The following is a 15505-nucleotide window of genomic DNA, read 5'->3' on the forward strand; positions in this document are numbered from 1 at the left end:
GGATTGAAAACTGACCTTTTCCAGTCCTGTGGCCACTGCTGAGTTTTCCAAATTTGGTGACATATTGAGTGCAGCACTTTCACAGCATCATCTTTTAGGCTTTGAAATAGCTCAGTGGAATTCCGTCACTGCACTAGCTTTGTATGTAGGGGTGCTTCCTAAGGCCAACTTGACTTCATTCTCTAGAATGTTTGGCTCTAGGTGAGTGATCACACCATTGTGGTTATTTGGGTCATGAAGAGTTTATTTGTATAGCTCTTCTGTGTATTCTTGCCATCTCTTCTTGATATCTTCTGCATCAGTTAGGTCCATACCACTTCTGTCCTTTCAGTTCAGTTTAGTTCTGTCACTCAGTTGTGTCTGACTCTTTGTGACCCCATGAACCACAGCACGCCAGGCCTCTCTGTCCATCACCAACTCCTGGAGTCCACCCAAACCCATGTCCATCAAATCGGTGATGTCATCCAACCATCTCATCTTCTGTCATCCCCTTCTCAATCTTTCCCAGCATCAGGATCTTTTCAAATGAGTCAGCTCTTCACATCAGGTGGCCAAAGTATTGGAGTTTCAGCTTCAGCATCAGTCCTTCCAATGAACACCCAGGACTGATCTTTAGGATGGACTGGTTGGATCTCCTTGCAGTCCAAAGGACTCTCAAGAGTCTTCTCCAACACCATAATTCAAAAGCATCAATTTTTTAGCACTCAGCTTTCTTTATAGTCCAACTCTCACATCCATACCTGACCACTGGAAAAACCATAGCCCTGACTAGACAGACTTTTGTTGGCAAAATAATGTCTCTGCTTTTTAGTATGCTGTCTAGGTTGGTCATAACTTTCCTTCCAAGGAGTAAGCGTCTTTTAATTTCATGGCTGCAGTCACCATCTGCAGTGATTTTGGAGCCCTGAAAAATAAAGTCAGCCAGTGTTTCCACTGTTTCCCCATCTATTTGCCATGAAGTGATGGGACCAGATGCCATGATCTTAGTTTTCTGAATGTTGAGCTTTAAGCCAACTTTTTCACTCTCCTCTTTCACTTTCATCAAGAGGTTTTTTAGTTCTTCTTCACTTTCTGCCATAAGGGTGATGTCATCTGTATATCTGAGGTTATTGATATTTCTCCTGGAAATCTTAATTCCAGCTTGTGCTTCCTCCAGCCCAGTGTTTCTCATGATGTACTCTGCATAGAAGTTAAATAGGCAGGATGACAATATACAGCGTTGATGTGCTCCTTTTTCTATTTGGAACCAGTCTGTTTTTCCATGTCCAGTTCTAACTGTTGCATCCTGACCTGCATACAGGTTTCTCAAGAGGCAGGTCAGGTGGACTGTCTTTTATTGTGCCCATATTTGCATGAAATATTCCATTGGTATCTCTAATTTTCCTGAAGAGATCTTGAGTCTTTCCCATTCTACTGTTTTCCTCTATTTCTTTGCATTGATCACTGAGGAAGGCTTTCTTATCGATCCTTGGTAGTCTCTGGAATCCTGCATTCAGATGGGTATATTTTCCCTTTCTTCCTATGCCTTTCACTTTTCATCTTTTCTCTGCTATTTGTAAGGCCTCCTCAGACAACTATTTTGCCTTTTTGAATTTCTTTTCTGGGGGGAAAGTTTCGATCACCACCTCCTGTACAATGTTGTGAATATTTGTCCATAGTCCTTCAGGCACTCTGGCTATCAGATGGATTCCCTAGATCTATCTATCACTTCCACAGTGTCATTGTAAGGGATTTTATTTAGGTCATTACTCCATGGAATTTTCCCAACCAAGTGAACAACTCAGGTCTCCCAAATTTCAAGCCCATTCTTTACCAGCTGAGCTATGAGTGAAGCCCTGTTTATTGTTAAGATCCATCAAAGTTTGTAGAAGAAGAATATCTAAACTTAGACTTTTGTTGTTTGTATCATATGGTTTTAGGAAATGCATTTTGAGTGAAACTATTCTCACTTAATATTTACAACTGTTGAAGTTATATGTAAAATGTTAAAACTCTAATGCAACACATGTCCTGTGAGCAGTTACACTGTTAGTGAAATAAGTTCTTATGGCTTTCTTCTCTTCCTCACTTTTTAAACTTTTTTTTATCAACTTTGATTCCATTATATTGAGAGTGTATGTATACATATTGAACTGTGTAAGACGAGGGAGAGGAAGGGAGGGAGGGAGTACAATGCACATATATGTATATTATGAATGCACACAGAAAGAGTACACACAAATATACATTTAAATTACATTTAAAAGTGAAAACAGGAAGACAGCATTTATATATATATATATATATATATAAAGTAGAGAAAAGAACCCCAATGCAATGCAGGAGACAAAGGAGACGCAGATTTGATCCCTGGGTTAGGAAGGTCCCCTGGAGTAAGAAATGGCAACCCACTCCAGTATTTTTGCCTGGAAAATCCCACAGACAGAGGAGCCTGGTGTGCTATAGTCCATGGAGTCGCAAATAGTCAGACTGAAGTGTCAGCATGTGTGTACATGCTCACGTGTGCACACACACACACATATTATGAATGCACATATGTGTAGATATATATACACGTATATATTTATATATTATGAACACACGGAGAGTGAACACAAACAAATACACATTTTAAAGTGAACAGCAGTAAGGGTAAACTCAGACACTGTGGCACGTCAGACTGTAAGCTCCATCGAAGATTAGGTGAGTCTGGTTAGTTTGGGGCAGGTTGGAGAGGTACCTCAGCTCTCACGGTGCCTGACGAAAACACAGGTAACTTTGCTGTCAGGGGCAATCTGGCCATTTCTGTCCTTGCAACAGAATTAAGCTAATGAATAAAAAGATATATATAGGATTAATATTTATCTATATGTAGTATAAATATAAATATAGCATAATGTTAAATAAAATAAATATTTATTTATTTACATAGTTTTTATGAATAAAGTTGTAATATGGATATAAAATTTTCAATACATTTTATTCTTCAAAAATAAAATATATTTTCTACTTTGCATATATACTTTTATAAGGATAGTATATTTTATAAATGTGACATGCATGTGTGCATGCTTAGTTGCTCATTGGGGTCCCCGAGAGTCAGACACAATTGAGCAACTAAGCATGCACACATGCATGTCACATTTATAAAATATACTATCCTTATAAAAGTATATATAGTCTGCACCAGACTCCTCTGTCCATTGGATTCTCCAGGCAAAGATGCAAGAGTAGTTAGCCATTCCCTCCCTCAGTGGATCTTCCCAACTGAGAGATCGAACCCAGTTCTCTTGCACTGCAGGCAGATTCTTTACTGTCTGAGCCACCAGGGTAGTCCTAAACATAAAGATATCAACATATATTTAATAAAATATATAAAATTATTGTAAGAGATAAATAGAAAAAGAGAATAGATCATAAAGGCTCTGAAATTTTATTTTTTGAAAGTGCATATTACAAAGAAAAAAGATAAAGATTGATTCATCAGGTCATGCTTATGAGTGATAACTCTTTTCTGTAGCGATGAAAACCTTCTTGTTTATTCCCACAACAGTGAAGTAGAAGAAAGATTTTCAACCAATCAGTTAAGGAAATTCATATATGGTATAGTGAGATGTGGTGACTTTGGAAAGGCTTATATTTTAAATTTCATAGTTAAGACTGCTTTGAAAGAGAGTTTGAATATTCTAGGAAGTAAATAGTATAAATTTCATATAAGCAGTATAGAAGTGACAAGTTTTGTTATTACAACTGTATCTAGATGTTGTCAGTGATAGCAAAGTACCAAAGTTTGACTGAATAGACTGTTGAAGGGCAAAATGCTCATGTTCCACTCTCAGCTCCCTGGGAGATTTCAGCTCGCTTCCTGACACAATGCTGATGTGGGATTTCTCATCATGGTGTTGGTATCCACACTTTGATACTTCAAAGAAATTACTGGCTTTTCATGTAGTAGTCAGGGCAGAGCCTTAAATAAAAGAGTAAGCATTTTCAAAAATGTACCAGAGGGAAAACTGCTGTTATCCTTGGCTGTTTTTGCCATGTGTCACCACAACCAACCCAGACTCCAGAAGGCAGGGATCATCAGGTAAAGAGTAGAGCATTGTGTACTGACAGATTTTGCATTTATACTTTAAAGTGAAAGGCCTTTTATGTAGTTTCCCTCCAAGAGATGAATGGTAATCTACCCTCCAGATACTGGATACCATCAAGGGTGCTTTCAGCAAGGATGACTGAAATAGTTGTGCTTTCCTTGTCAAGTGTTTCTGCAGGTGTGTTCAGTTCAGTTTAGTTCAGTTCAGTCGCTCAGTCATATCCGACTCTTTGCGACCCCATGAACCGCAGCACGCCAGGCCTCCCTATCCATCACCAACTCCTAGAGTCTACCCAAACTCATGTCCATCGAGTCAGTGCTGCCATCCAGCCATCTCATCCTCTATCATCCCCTTCTCTTCCTGCTCCCAATCCCTCCTAGCATCAGGGTCTTTTCCAATGAGTCAGCTCTTCGCATGAGGTGGCCAATGTATTGGAGCTTCAGCTTCAGCATCAGTCCTTCCAATGAACACCTAGGACTGATCTCCTTTAGGATGGACTGGTTGGATCTCCTTGCAGTCCAAGGGCCTCTCAAGAGTATTCTCCAACACCACAGCTCAAAAGCATCAATCCTTCGGTGCTCAGCTTTCTTTATAGTCCAACTCTCACATCCATACATGACCACTGGAAAAACGATAGCCTTGACTAGATGAACCTTTGTTGGCAAAGTAATGTCTCTGCTTTGTAATATGCTGTCTAGGTTGGTCATAACTTTCCTCCCAAGGAGTAAACATCTTTTAATTTCATGGCTGCAATCACCATCTGCAGTGGTTTTGGAGCCCCCAAAAATAAAGTCTGACACTGTTGACACTGTTTCCACTGTTTCCCCATCCATGTGCCGTAAAGTGATGGGACCAGATGCCATGATCTTAGTTTTCTGAATGTTGAGCTTTAAGCCAACAGTTTCACTCTCCTCTTTTACTTTCATCAAGAGGCTCTTTAGTTCTTCTTCACTTTCTGCCATAAGGGTGGTGTCATCTGCATAATCTGAGGTTATTGATATTTCTCCTGGCAATCTTGATTCCAGCTTGTGCTTCCTCCAGCCTAGCGTCTCTCATGATGTACTCTGCATATAACTTAAATAAGCAGGTGTTTCACCAGAATGAAATTGTTTGTTTCATATAACCTTATTCCATTTTCTGAATGTAAGCTTCATAGAAGCAGGGATATGCATTTTTTTAATTGATAAGTTCCATCTGTCTATAAGAATGGTTGGGACCTCATAGACCCTCCATAAATGCTTGTTGAATAATTGAATTTCTGAGAATATTCAATGCCAGAGAAATGAATATGAATTTTATTCTGGTAGCTTTATCATACAAATGATGTGAAACTCAAAATCAATATATTGTGTCTTTAGAAATAATAGTAAAATATTCCAAAGACTACAGAAAATATATAGTAAATATCATGAAACTGAAACTACTTATGTATAAGATTATAACATAATTGGAAAACCTGCTTCCCCCCCCCCCAATATTATTGACAGTAGAATACTACAGATAGCCCTTGAATAACATGGGTTTGTATAGCACAGGTTCACTTTTATGTGTTTTTTTTTTCCAATAAAATTAGCACCTATAATTTTATTTTACAAATCTTCAAGTGTGGAGGAAAATTTGTGTTTGCTTAGAGAATCACAATGTGTGTGTGTGTGCTAAGTTGCTTTACTCGTGTCCGACTCCCTGTGATCCTGTGGACTGTAGCCCACCAGGCTCTTCTGTCCATGGGATTCTCCAGGCAAGAATACTAGGGTGCTTTGCCATGCCCTCCTCAAGGGTATCTTCCCAATCCAGGGATTGAACCCACGTCTTTTATGTCTCCTGCATTGGCAGGCAGGGTCTTTACCACCAGCACCATCTGGGAAGCCCAAGAATCACAATACATGGACTGAGAGCAACCTAGAGTCTTGATTCTATCCAAATTGGTTTAACTTCCTGCTTTTGGATAAGTCATCTGATGCAGATATATTTGGATTTTTGGTTGGAGGAAGGGGGATGATTGGTGTCCTTAACCCCTGAGTTGTTCAGGGATCAACTGTGTTTTCAAATCACAATTGCAAAACCATGTCTTATTAACTATAACAGTGTTGAATATGGTATAGTCAATCACCTCCAAACAAGCAAGCACAATGATATTATTTATAGGTCACCTACATTTCTTTTTAGAATCAAGCATGGTCTAGGTTGATAGAGCATAGCATTACTGACCACGGAGATCTGGAGGGAAATTTTGTGTTCAAGGAACAAGGCAGTGTTTAATATGGAATTGATAATAACAGTACAAACCATGTTAGAGTGTTGTTTGAAGCACCTGCAAGTACTTTGCCTGCAATTCTAGAGAGCGTAAAACTAGTAAAGAAAATGGATATTGCTTTTTTGTTTGTTTTTTTTTCTAATATCCTTTAAGTGTTTTTCCTTTATTTTTAAAATTTAAACACTATTTTCTGTTTCTTAATGTTGTAACATTTCTTTAGGAAAAAAAAAAGGAATTTAAGCCATTATTTGCACAAATCTTATATATACTTCAGGTTTGGGAAGAAGTATGCAGTATTTCTCCTTAGTATCCAGGAAAGAAATGCAGCAAGCTATTCTGGGCCTCCATGTAGTTTGAAACCAGAACCATGTGCTCTCTTGAAAATTGTTTTGTCCTTTTTTTGTAATGGAATGAGCAGAAATTTCAAACTTACAAACTTCACCACCACTTCAGCCACTCATGAGTTTGTAACCTTGAGCCTGTGAGCATATCCTTTCCTCCACAGAGTAGAGACAATAATACCTACCTTAGAGCTTTCACTCAAGATGAGTTGAAAAAATGTATGTTTAACCACTTTGAAGACTTCATAGATGATGAATCAAAAACACTTACTTTAAGCTTTGTGGAGTGCTCTCTTTGAGGTATTTTTCTAAGCATGTATTTATAGCCATTTACCTAATCCTCCAAATAAATTTATGAGGTAGGCACGATTGTATCTCCATGTTAATAATGAGGTGAGACAGAGATGCTATTTCATTTGCTCAGTCATAACTGGGAAGTTGAAGAACTTGAATTTAAAAAGAAGCCCCACTCTAATCAACTGCTCTTAAAATGACTCGTATTTGTCAATTTTATTTTTCCTTTCCTAAAATAAACATGTATTTTTATAGTTGCTTGATATTTAATGATGGGCTCTATCTTTGCCTAGAAGTTATAAAAGTAGAAGCTGAGTTCTTTACCAGTTAGAGGGAGAAAATACGTGAGGGTTAGATAAAAAGGACACTCTTTTTATTAAGATGAAGAAACACAAGAAGAAATATTCCATTTTAGAAGGTCTATGATCTATTTCTGTGACTTGAAATTTATGGACCACGGATTCCACGATTATGAGCTTCCCTGGTGGCTCAGACGGTAAAGCATCTGTCCGCAATATGGGACACCGGGTTTGGTCCCTGAGTTGGGAAGATCCCTTGGAGAAGGAAATTGCAGCCCACTCCAGTACTCTTGCCTGGAGAATCCCATGGATGGAGGAGCCTGGTAGGCTACAGTCCATGGGGTTGCAAAGAGTCGGACATGACTGAGCGACTTCACTTTCACTTTCATTCCATGAATAAAAATTGTTTGAGCTTGTAATTTTAATATGATTTTAAATAAATTGCATATTTTGCATGTTATTGTGCAAATAAACCTCATAAAATGCACAAAAATAAAGCAGAGATACAAATTTAGCAAAATACACGCGAAAGTAAAATTCAAATTATTTCCTTTGTGCATTCTGAAGGACCTTACCCATGAGTAGTTTAGTAGAGAGAATCCCTGGCAGGAGTTGTAAACTGAAGGACCTTAGAAGACAGTATGACCTGCCAGATGCTTTTAATCTATAAAAAGTTTTGGGCAACTATCTAAATACTCAGCAGTCTCACGTGGAAATTTGAAATTTACCATGGAAAACAGAAATGTATCATGTTCTGGAAAATCAGAAGACTCAGTAACGCTGGTTTATATCCCCACATGTTTCTCCAGACAAACCCTGCACTTTACAATTTATCACAACCTTCATGGTCTCTCTTGCCCCTTTAGGCTAATTCACTTTTTCTTTTCTGATGGAGACAGAAAACTGGCCCATCTGCTTACAGGCCACTAACACCTCATTCAATTTCTTTATTTACTGGCAGATTGCAAAGAAAAACAAAAGAATTGAAATTAATGCAAATGTTTCCAAAGACAGATGTGGTAAAAACTGATGGCTTATTCTTAGTCTTATATGACATGGTTAAGTCAATCTTTTGTCACTCTACTAAAAATGAATTTCTGTTTTGATGGTGGGTTTTTCTACGTAATTCCATAAGACAAATGGCTATTGAAATTTTATGTAGGACACCAACAGCTTAACATCTTAAGTTATTGCAAAAACTTACATTTTATAATTGAATTGTTCTACATCGAAGATAAATTCAGTGACTTAAACTGATTGGCATTTGATTCACTCACAGGGTCTCAATTTTAAAGATGTTCTAATGTCATCAGTATGTTAACATCTCAACTTACTTGCTTACAAAGTAAATAACAGAATGGATGTCTTTTCTTAGAGATTGCTCATCTGCAAACTCATGTAGATGAGTTCTAGTACATTAAACAATTATGCTACTTTGATAATGGATAGTGTGGCACAGGTAATTAACTATGAAGTCATTAAGGCTTTTCTGTGCTATGACAGGTGTGTTTACCTGTAACAGATTAATGAACTTGTCAAACATTTCTTTTTCCCTCTTTCTATTTCAGATCAGCCTTGAGTGGAATTTGACAGAAGATGTTCCAACAGTTTTCTCTCTGGAAATGGTTCACTTCAGGGATTATCCTCGGTTGTCTCTTCACAGTCTGCTCGGGCCAATATGATGACGGTAAGGGTGCTTTTACTCTGACCTTTAGCGTTAGCCAGGATTTTTATGGAAAATGCCGTACATCATAGAAATGAATAATGCTAATTTGCAGTTCATTTTTAAAAGTTGGCGACTCCTTGCAATAATTTACTTTAATTAAAATAATCTTGCAAAAGTAACATCTGATGCACTTTGTTTCTTAATAAGGATTGCAACATGGTAGAAAACCCAGTTCAGCCTCTATTTGAACACTTACATGTTCTCACTAAAATAATGCTTAACTGTTATAAACAACATGAAATTATATTTGCTAACCATTAGACAAACACAAACAGTAGCCTTGGATAAAATCAGGAATATGAAAAATACCAAAATTCCCTATGAGAAGAGATCTCTGAAGGGGTCAAAGGTGGATGTCATAAGTGATTTTAGTGTTAGCACTTCAATTGGGGGGTTTCATGCCCTCACTATTTTATTTGAAAAGAGTGAAAAAGTGTAAAAGACTTGGCATCAGATTTTGAGTCATTCCTTAACAGTAACTCACTTAGTAAAGATACATTAGTCATCAAGCTCTATGGAACCATTTAACATGTTATATCTGCAATGGCCCAAATGTGCCAGTCTTAGATATTTCAATATTGAAGGCATCTGTCTTTGAATACTACTTAATGGGAAGGTGGATCTCTCTATCTAACAGAAGAAAAAATGGATAAATTTTCCCACCCTAGAAGTTCACTATTCAATAAAACTGCTTTGTTCTATTATTATTAATATGCTTATTACTTTTACTAGTCATTTGTTGTCATATTACCTATTTGCTCTTAGAGACATCAAAGATTGTGAATTTTGTATTTTTTTTTTTGTTGTTAGATTTGCTTGGCTAAATTAAATAATCTGATGATAGATGAAAGAATTTTACTTTATCCCCCATACAGTGTTGGAATTGTATACATATTAAAGCATTCTCGGTCCTCCATGTTAGAAAATCATGCCTCTTTAGGGATTTGCAAAATAATTCACAATATCAACTATTTTTTATAAAGTCAACAGTCTAATCCCTTGGAAAGTTCAGCTAATTAGCACAGTGTTTACTCCAAGTACATCTGAATTTAATGTCCCTGTCATCGCCATTTATAAGGATTGTGAGTCTCCGGTCTAACAACAAAGTTAAAAGTGTAGTAAGAAATAAATAATGTAATTGCTACTTTAAAGCAAAAATAAAAATCAATGGAACTTAAAAATGCATGACTTTAAAGTAGAATAATAGATTTTAATTTATGCCCCAAGAATAGACGACAAATCAGTGTGTTAATATTTATTCATGCCATAAGGCATTCTGTTTTTATTCATATTTAGTGTTTACACTGAGATGGAAGGACTGTCATTACTCATATTAGACTTTCACAAACCCTGTACTTTTTAGCAATGTAATTTAGGTTATCAGAGGAAATAATCCCTGGTTTAACCTGTAATGCTATAAATTAGCTTCTTTAATAAGTTCATTTCAGCTCTTGGTCTTTCTAAATGTGCTTGTATTGATAGCCTCCAAAATAAGATCATCAGGTCACCACTGACCGTGAAGTAACTTTCTGAAGCAGAGTATAGCTTCACACCTGCCAAGTTACATTTCACAGTAAGGCTGCCCCCTCACTGCACTCATGGGAAACCTTCCAGCCACAGTTAGAAAGCCTTTTTAGCTCTTCCCTTCTGGAGTTAAGTTGCTCAACACCTAGGAAGACTGAAAGGATATGTTCAGTTCAGTTCAGTTCAGTCACTCAGTCATGTCCAACTTTTCGCAACCCCATGAACCACAGCATGCCAGGCCTCCCTGTCCATCACCAACTCCCGGAGTCCACCCAAACCCATGTCCATCGAGTTGGTGATGCCATCCAACCATCTCATCCTCTGTCGTCCCCTTCTTCTCCTGCCCTCAATCTTTTCCAGCATCAGGGTCTTTTCCATTGAGTCAGCTCTTCGCATGAGGTGGCCAAAGTATTGGAGTTTCAGCTTCAACATCAGTACTTCCAATGAACTGTGGCAAAGAAACAAAAATTTTGTATAGTTTTTTTATAGAGGTTTCTCAACTTGATGTGCTTTTCATCATTCCTTCCATACTTGCATCCTCTGATACCCGCCCCCCAGAAGTAATAACACATTTCTGTAGGTCGCCTACTTCTCTCTGGTCTCCCTCAGTAAGAGACTCTGACATCATTTATATGTTATTGTTCATGAAAATGGTTTTCACAGCTACTATTTTTTAAAATCCCTATTAAAGTCTGCACCCATATTATGCAGGAATGAAATCAGAAGTAAACAAAGCATGTCTAACGCACAAAATAACACAAGTGAAATATGTGATATGGATTTCTTGAGCCATTTTTTCTTATCCAAATTCTTGAGGATGCAGGTGTGATTAGACTGAAGGAAGATGAAGTGATAATCCTATTCATGACAGAAATGTGTGAAAAAAAGTTTAAGAGGTTTACTGGTTGGATTTACTGGTTGGAGTAGCCCATCTGATAGTTGACACCTGACTTCTATACATAGTTAGGATCTAAGATAGAGAAATATGAAGGTGGAAAAATTTTAAATACTCTAAGGCTATTAGTATAGCAGTTTATATTTTTCTTATGTTAAAGAATAGAATTCTTCTGGACTTTCAAATTAAAGGTTTCCTGTGTTTATTCTGTGTATGTCCTTACTTAGGCATGTGGAAGTTGGAAGGGAAAAAATACTATTTATTCAAGAAATATTTTATCATGAAATGGAATATTCTAGTATTATCCACATGTGTGAATCAGCTTCTAAGAAAAGTTTACTGCATAATTGTTATTTTCAAAATTTTTTTACTTAAGACATTGGGCTAAATTTTGAGTCTTTCAATATTTCTCAAATTTGTTGGGATAAGTTTTTAGATGCAATAATAAAATTTGCAGATGACCTATTTGTAATGAACATTTCATTTGTTTGATAACTGCAGATTTAAGAAAGAATAAATACATAATTGAGATTGATAGTATCAAATTAAATTTTAAAAGTCAGAATTTAGCTAGCCAGTAGAATATTGGAAAACATAATTGATTTATAGTTTTAGTAGCTACTCTAGCCCAATATGAAAGTATTGGGATTGTTATTTTAGCATACAGTTTAATTCATTATCAGTCCTGACAGTTTTCTTGAAATGGGAACATGTGCTATGATCCCAAATTGAGTGTGGGGAGCCTGCACAGGGATGCCATTGGAAGCAAAGGAGGCAGGGCTATCTGCTAAATTATGTATCATGTGGGATAAAAGATATTAAGACCATATTCCTTATTCTACCATATTATTCACAGTGAGGTAAAAAAAAGCAAGTTGTCCATGGAGTTTGTGTTTTTTTCCTTTTTTTTGTTTGTTTTGATTTTGAATGAATTAGTGAATTATGAAAGGGAGGGAAAGAAAGAAAGTAAGGAAGGAAAATGGTATATAAGGGGTGAGTTTTATTTTCATTTTTTATTACTTTCTTTGCATTTTCAGATTGTCCATATTGACTAGATAATACTACCATGATCAGCTAGGAACAGTATTTCTTTAAAAAGAACCATATATCATAACATTGTAACTAACTTTGAATCAAAGTGTTAGAGTGTTAGAGAAGCTTTAAAAGAATATATGTGCCAATGAGTGTGAGTGTGTGTGTGTGAGTGTGTGTGTGTGCCTGAGAGAGAGAGAGAGTTAGAGATTCCCTAAGTGTGTGCAGACCACGAAAGTCAACATAAGTTTTTGTTTTTTCTCTTTTAAGGAAAGGGTTCTCCCTAACTGCTCAGGTATTCAGCCTGAAAGCCAAAAATCTTCCATCTTGCCCTTGAACTATTATGTAACTTAGCATATATCTATGATGTGAATGAAACCCTTATATGCTGCACAACCAGAGCAACTGTCTGAAGAGATGCTGTTTACAATCTCAAAAAGTCACATATTAATATTTCCTAAGGCTGTTTCCTTATTAAAAATAACTCTCTGAAACTCATTTTTATGCAGTTTAATACACTATCTGGCACATCACCAGTGTTCACTAAAATATTTTTTATCTTTATTTCTATTGTTACTAGTAATTATGTATAAATAATTGTTTCTTTTTATGTTTATATATATATATATATATATATAATGAGTATTTTGTGCTCCTGTGCACAATTTATATATACTTTCCTTATATCTGTTCATATTTACTGAACACCTTGAAGACTTCCTTGGTGGCTCAGATGTTAAAGAACCTACCTACTGCAATGCAGGAGACCCAAGTTTGATCCCTGGGTTGGGAAGATCCCCTGGAGAAGGGAATGGCAACTCACTCCAGTATTCTTGCCTGGAAAATTCCATGGACAAAGGAGCCTGGCAGGCTATAGCCCATGGAGTTGTAAAGAGTTGGGCATGACTGAGCAACTAACACTTTCACTTCTTTGAAGACTTAACTTGGTTAAATTGCATTTTATTTTATTTTTATTATTTTGGCTATATTGGGTCTTCCTTGTGGCATGAGCACTCTTCATTGCGGCTCACGGACTTACTCTGGTTGCAGAGCACTGATTATAGAGCGTGCAGGCTCAGTAGTTGCAGCACAAGGGGTTAGGTGCCCCATGGTATGTGAGATTTTAGTTTTCTAACCAGGGATAGAACCCACTTTACCTGCATTGAAAGGTAGATCCTTAACCACTGGACCAACTGGGAAGTCCCATTTTATTTTTCAAAGTATTAATGACTCTATTTTTTCCTTGGAGGGCTTACTAATTCAAATGAACCCTGCAATGAAAATTGAGGAACATTTCCAGGTGTATTGTTATGCTTGTGAGGTAATTCATTAATCCATGGAAAGTCAGTGATGAGATAGATATGTCATCATTAAAGGTATAGCCATGTTTTAATGTCTGAGACTAAAATCTTCTAAGATCTGACATTTAAGCCTGGAAACTTCATTTTTATCAAGTATGTCTAGAGGTCAAAAAGTAGAGTGACAATGGTTTATACTAATAAACTTAAAAGAGAATGGCATACAAATTGCAATGCTAATAATAGCATTATAAGGAAAACAAAATCACCCAAAGAGGAGAAACACTTATGTTTCTTAGAATGATGTTTCCCCCCTTTAGATACCTTAAGAAGAAGTGACTACATAAACTTAACTCTTCTGCAAGAAGAATTAAAAAATCTTAATTGTTCATGTTTCCAGACTATTACAGATTATCACATAGGGCACTGTTATAGCAATAGCCTTGCCTCATGGACTGTACTGGTCTATTTGTGGGATACACATGGTCCCCCTAGTATTATTCTGGAAATGTTTGTAAAATTTCTTTTTTTTTCAGTTTGCTATTTCCAAGTTTAGTTCAGGTCATCTTCCTCTCAACATTATATTTCTCTGAACATCAGTTCAGTTCAGTCACTCAGTTATATCTGACTCTGCAACCCCATGGACTGTAGCACTCCAGGCTTCCCTGTCCATCACCAACTCCCAGAGCCTACTCAAACTCATGTCTATCACATCAGTGATGCCATCCAACCATCTCATCCTCTGTTGTCCTCTTCTCTTGCCTTCAATCTTTCCCAGCATCAGGGTCTTTTCCAATGAGTTGGCTCTTCGCATCAGGTGGCCAAAGTATTGGAGTTTCTGCTTCCAATAAAATCATGACTGATTTTATTTCTCTGAACATAGTACAATGCAATAGTTTCTTTTGAGTCTGTTTCAATTATAACTAAAGATGATTATTGGAGACCATACCTAAGTAATTTTCAATGAACTTGATTGTCTCTGAAACATCTTTCATTTAAATATGATTTCTTAAAGCATCACACATCGAAAGAAATTGAACAATATACATGCACTCATATATAATAGATAACACATTTTGAAACCACACATAGCATATCTTTTATGCAAATTTTAATCTTAGTATAATATAGGCATATTTTCTTATCTACCCCTTTCATTTTTTCCATCTTACAGAGTGTATTTTTATTCAGAGATATTAAATTCAAGCTTTCAGAGTAACTTTGTTGTTTTTTCTATAGGCTGAGTTTTTAAATTCTGAGTGTCATTTTTCCTTGAAGCTATATAAACTTTTGGATATATGTGTATATGCCATCTAGATTATGTTGTTATAGGATATTTAGAATAATATGCCAAGAAACAGCACTTCCAGTGCTTTGCTGTTGTTCAGTCACTGAGCCATGTTCGACTCTTTGACCCTGTGGACTGCAGTGCACCAGGCTTCCTTGTCCTTCACCATCTCCTGGAACCTGTTCAAACTCATGTCCATCGAGTCAGTGATGCCATCCAGCTGTCTCATCCTCTGTCGTCCCCTTCTCCTCCTGCCTTCAATCTTTCCCAGCATCAGGGTCTTTTCCAATGAGTCGCCTTTTTGCATCAATTGGCCAAAGTATTGGAGCTTCAGCATCAGTCTTTCCAATGAATCTTCAGGACTGATTTCTTTTAGAATTGACTGGTTTAATCTCCTTGTAGTCCAAGGATTCTCAAGAGTCTTCTCCAACACCACAGTTCAAAAGCATCAATTCTTTGACACACAGCCTTCTTTATGGTC

The 15505-nt window shown here is 36.8% G+C and overlaps 1 protein-coding gene across 1 annotated transcript in view; it reads left to right on the forward strand.

Moving 5' to 3' along the window:
* PCDH15 (protocadherin related 15) overlaps window positions 1-15505 on the forward strand; it is a 1264171-nt gene that overhangs the window by 468778 nt on the left and 779888 nt on the right. Inside the window, exon 4 of the mRNA XM_043926323.1 lies at window positions 8835-8948. Coding sequence (XP_043782258.1) covers window positions 8858-8948 — 91 coding nt within the window. The 5' untranslated portion in view covers window positions 8835-8857. The remainder of the gene's footprint in view (window positions 1-8834; window positions 8949-15505) is intronic.

Source organism: Cervus elaphus, chromosome 15 (assembly GCF_910594005.1).
Source record: "Cervus elaphus chromosome 15, mCerEla1.1, whole genome shotgun sequence".
In the NCBI taxonomy this organism is placed as follows: Eukaryota; Metazoa; Chordata; class Mammalia; order Artiodactyla; family Cervidae; genus Cervus; species Cervus elaphus.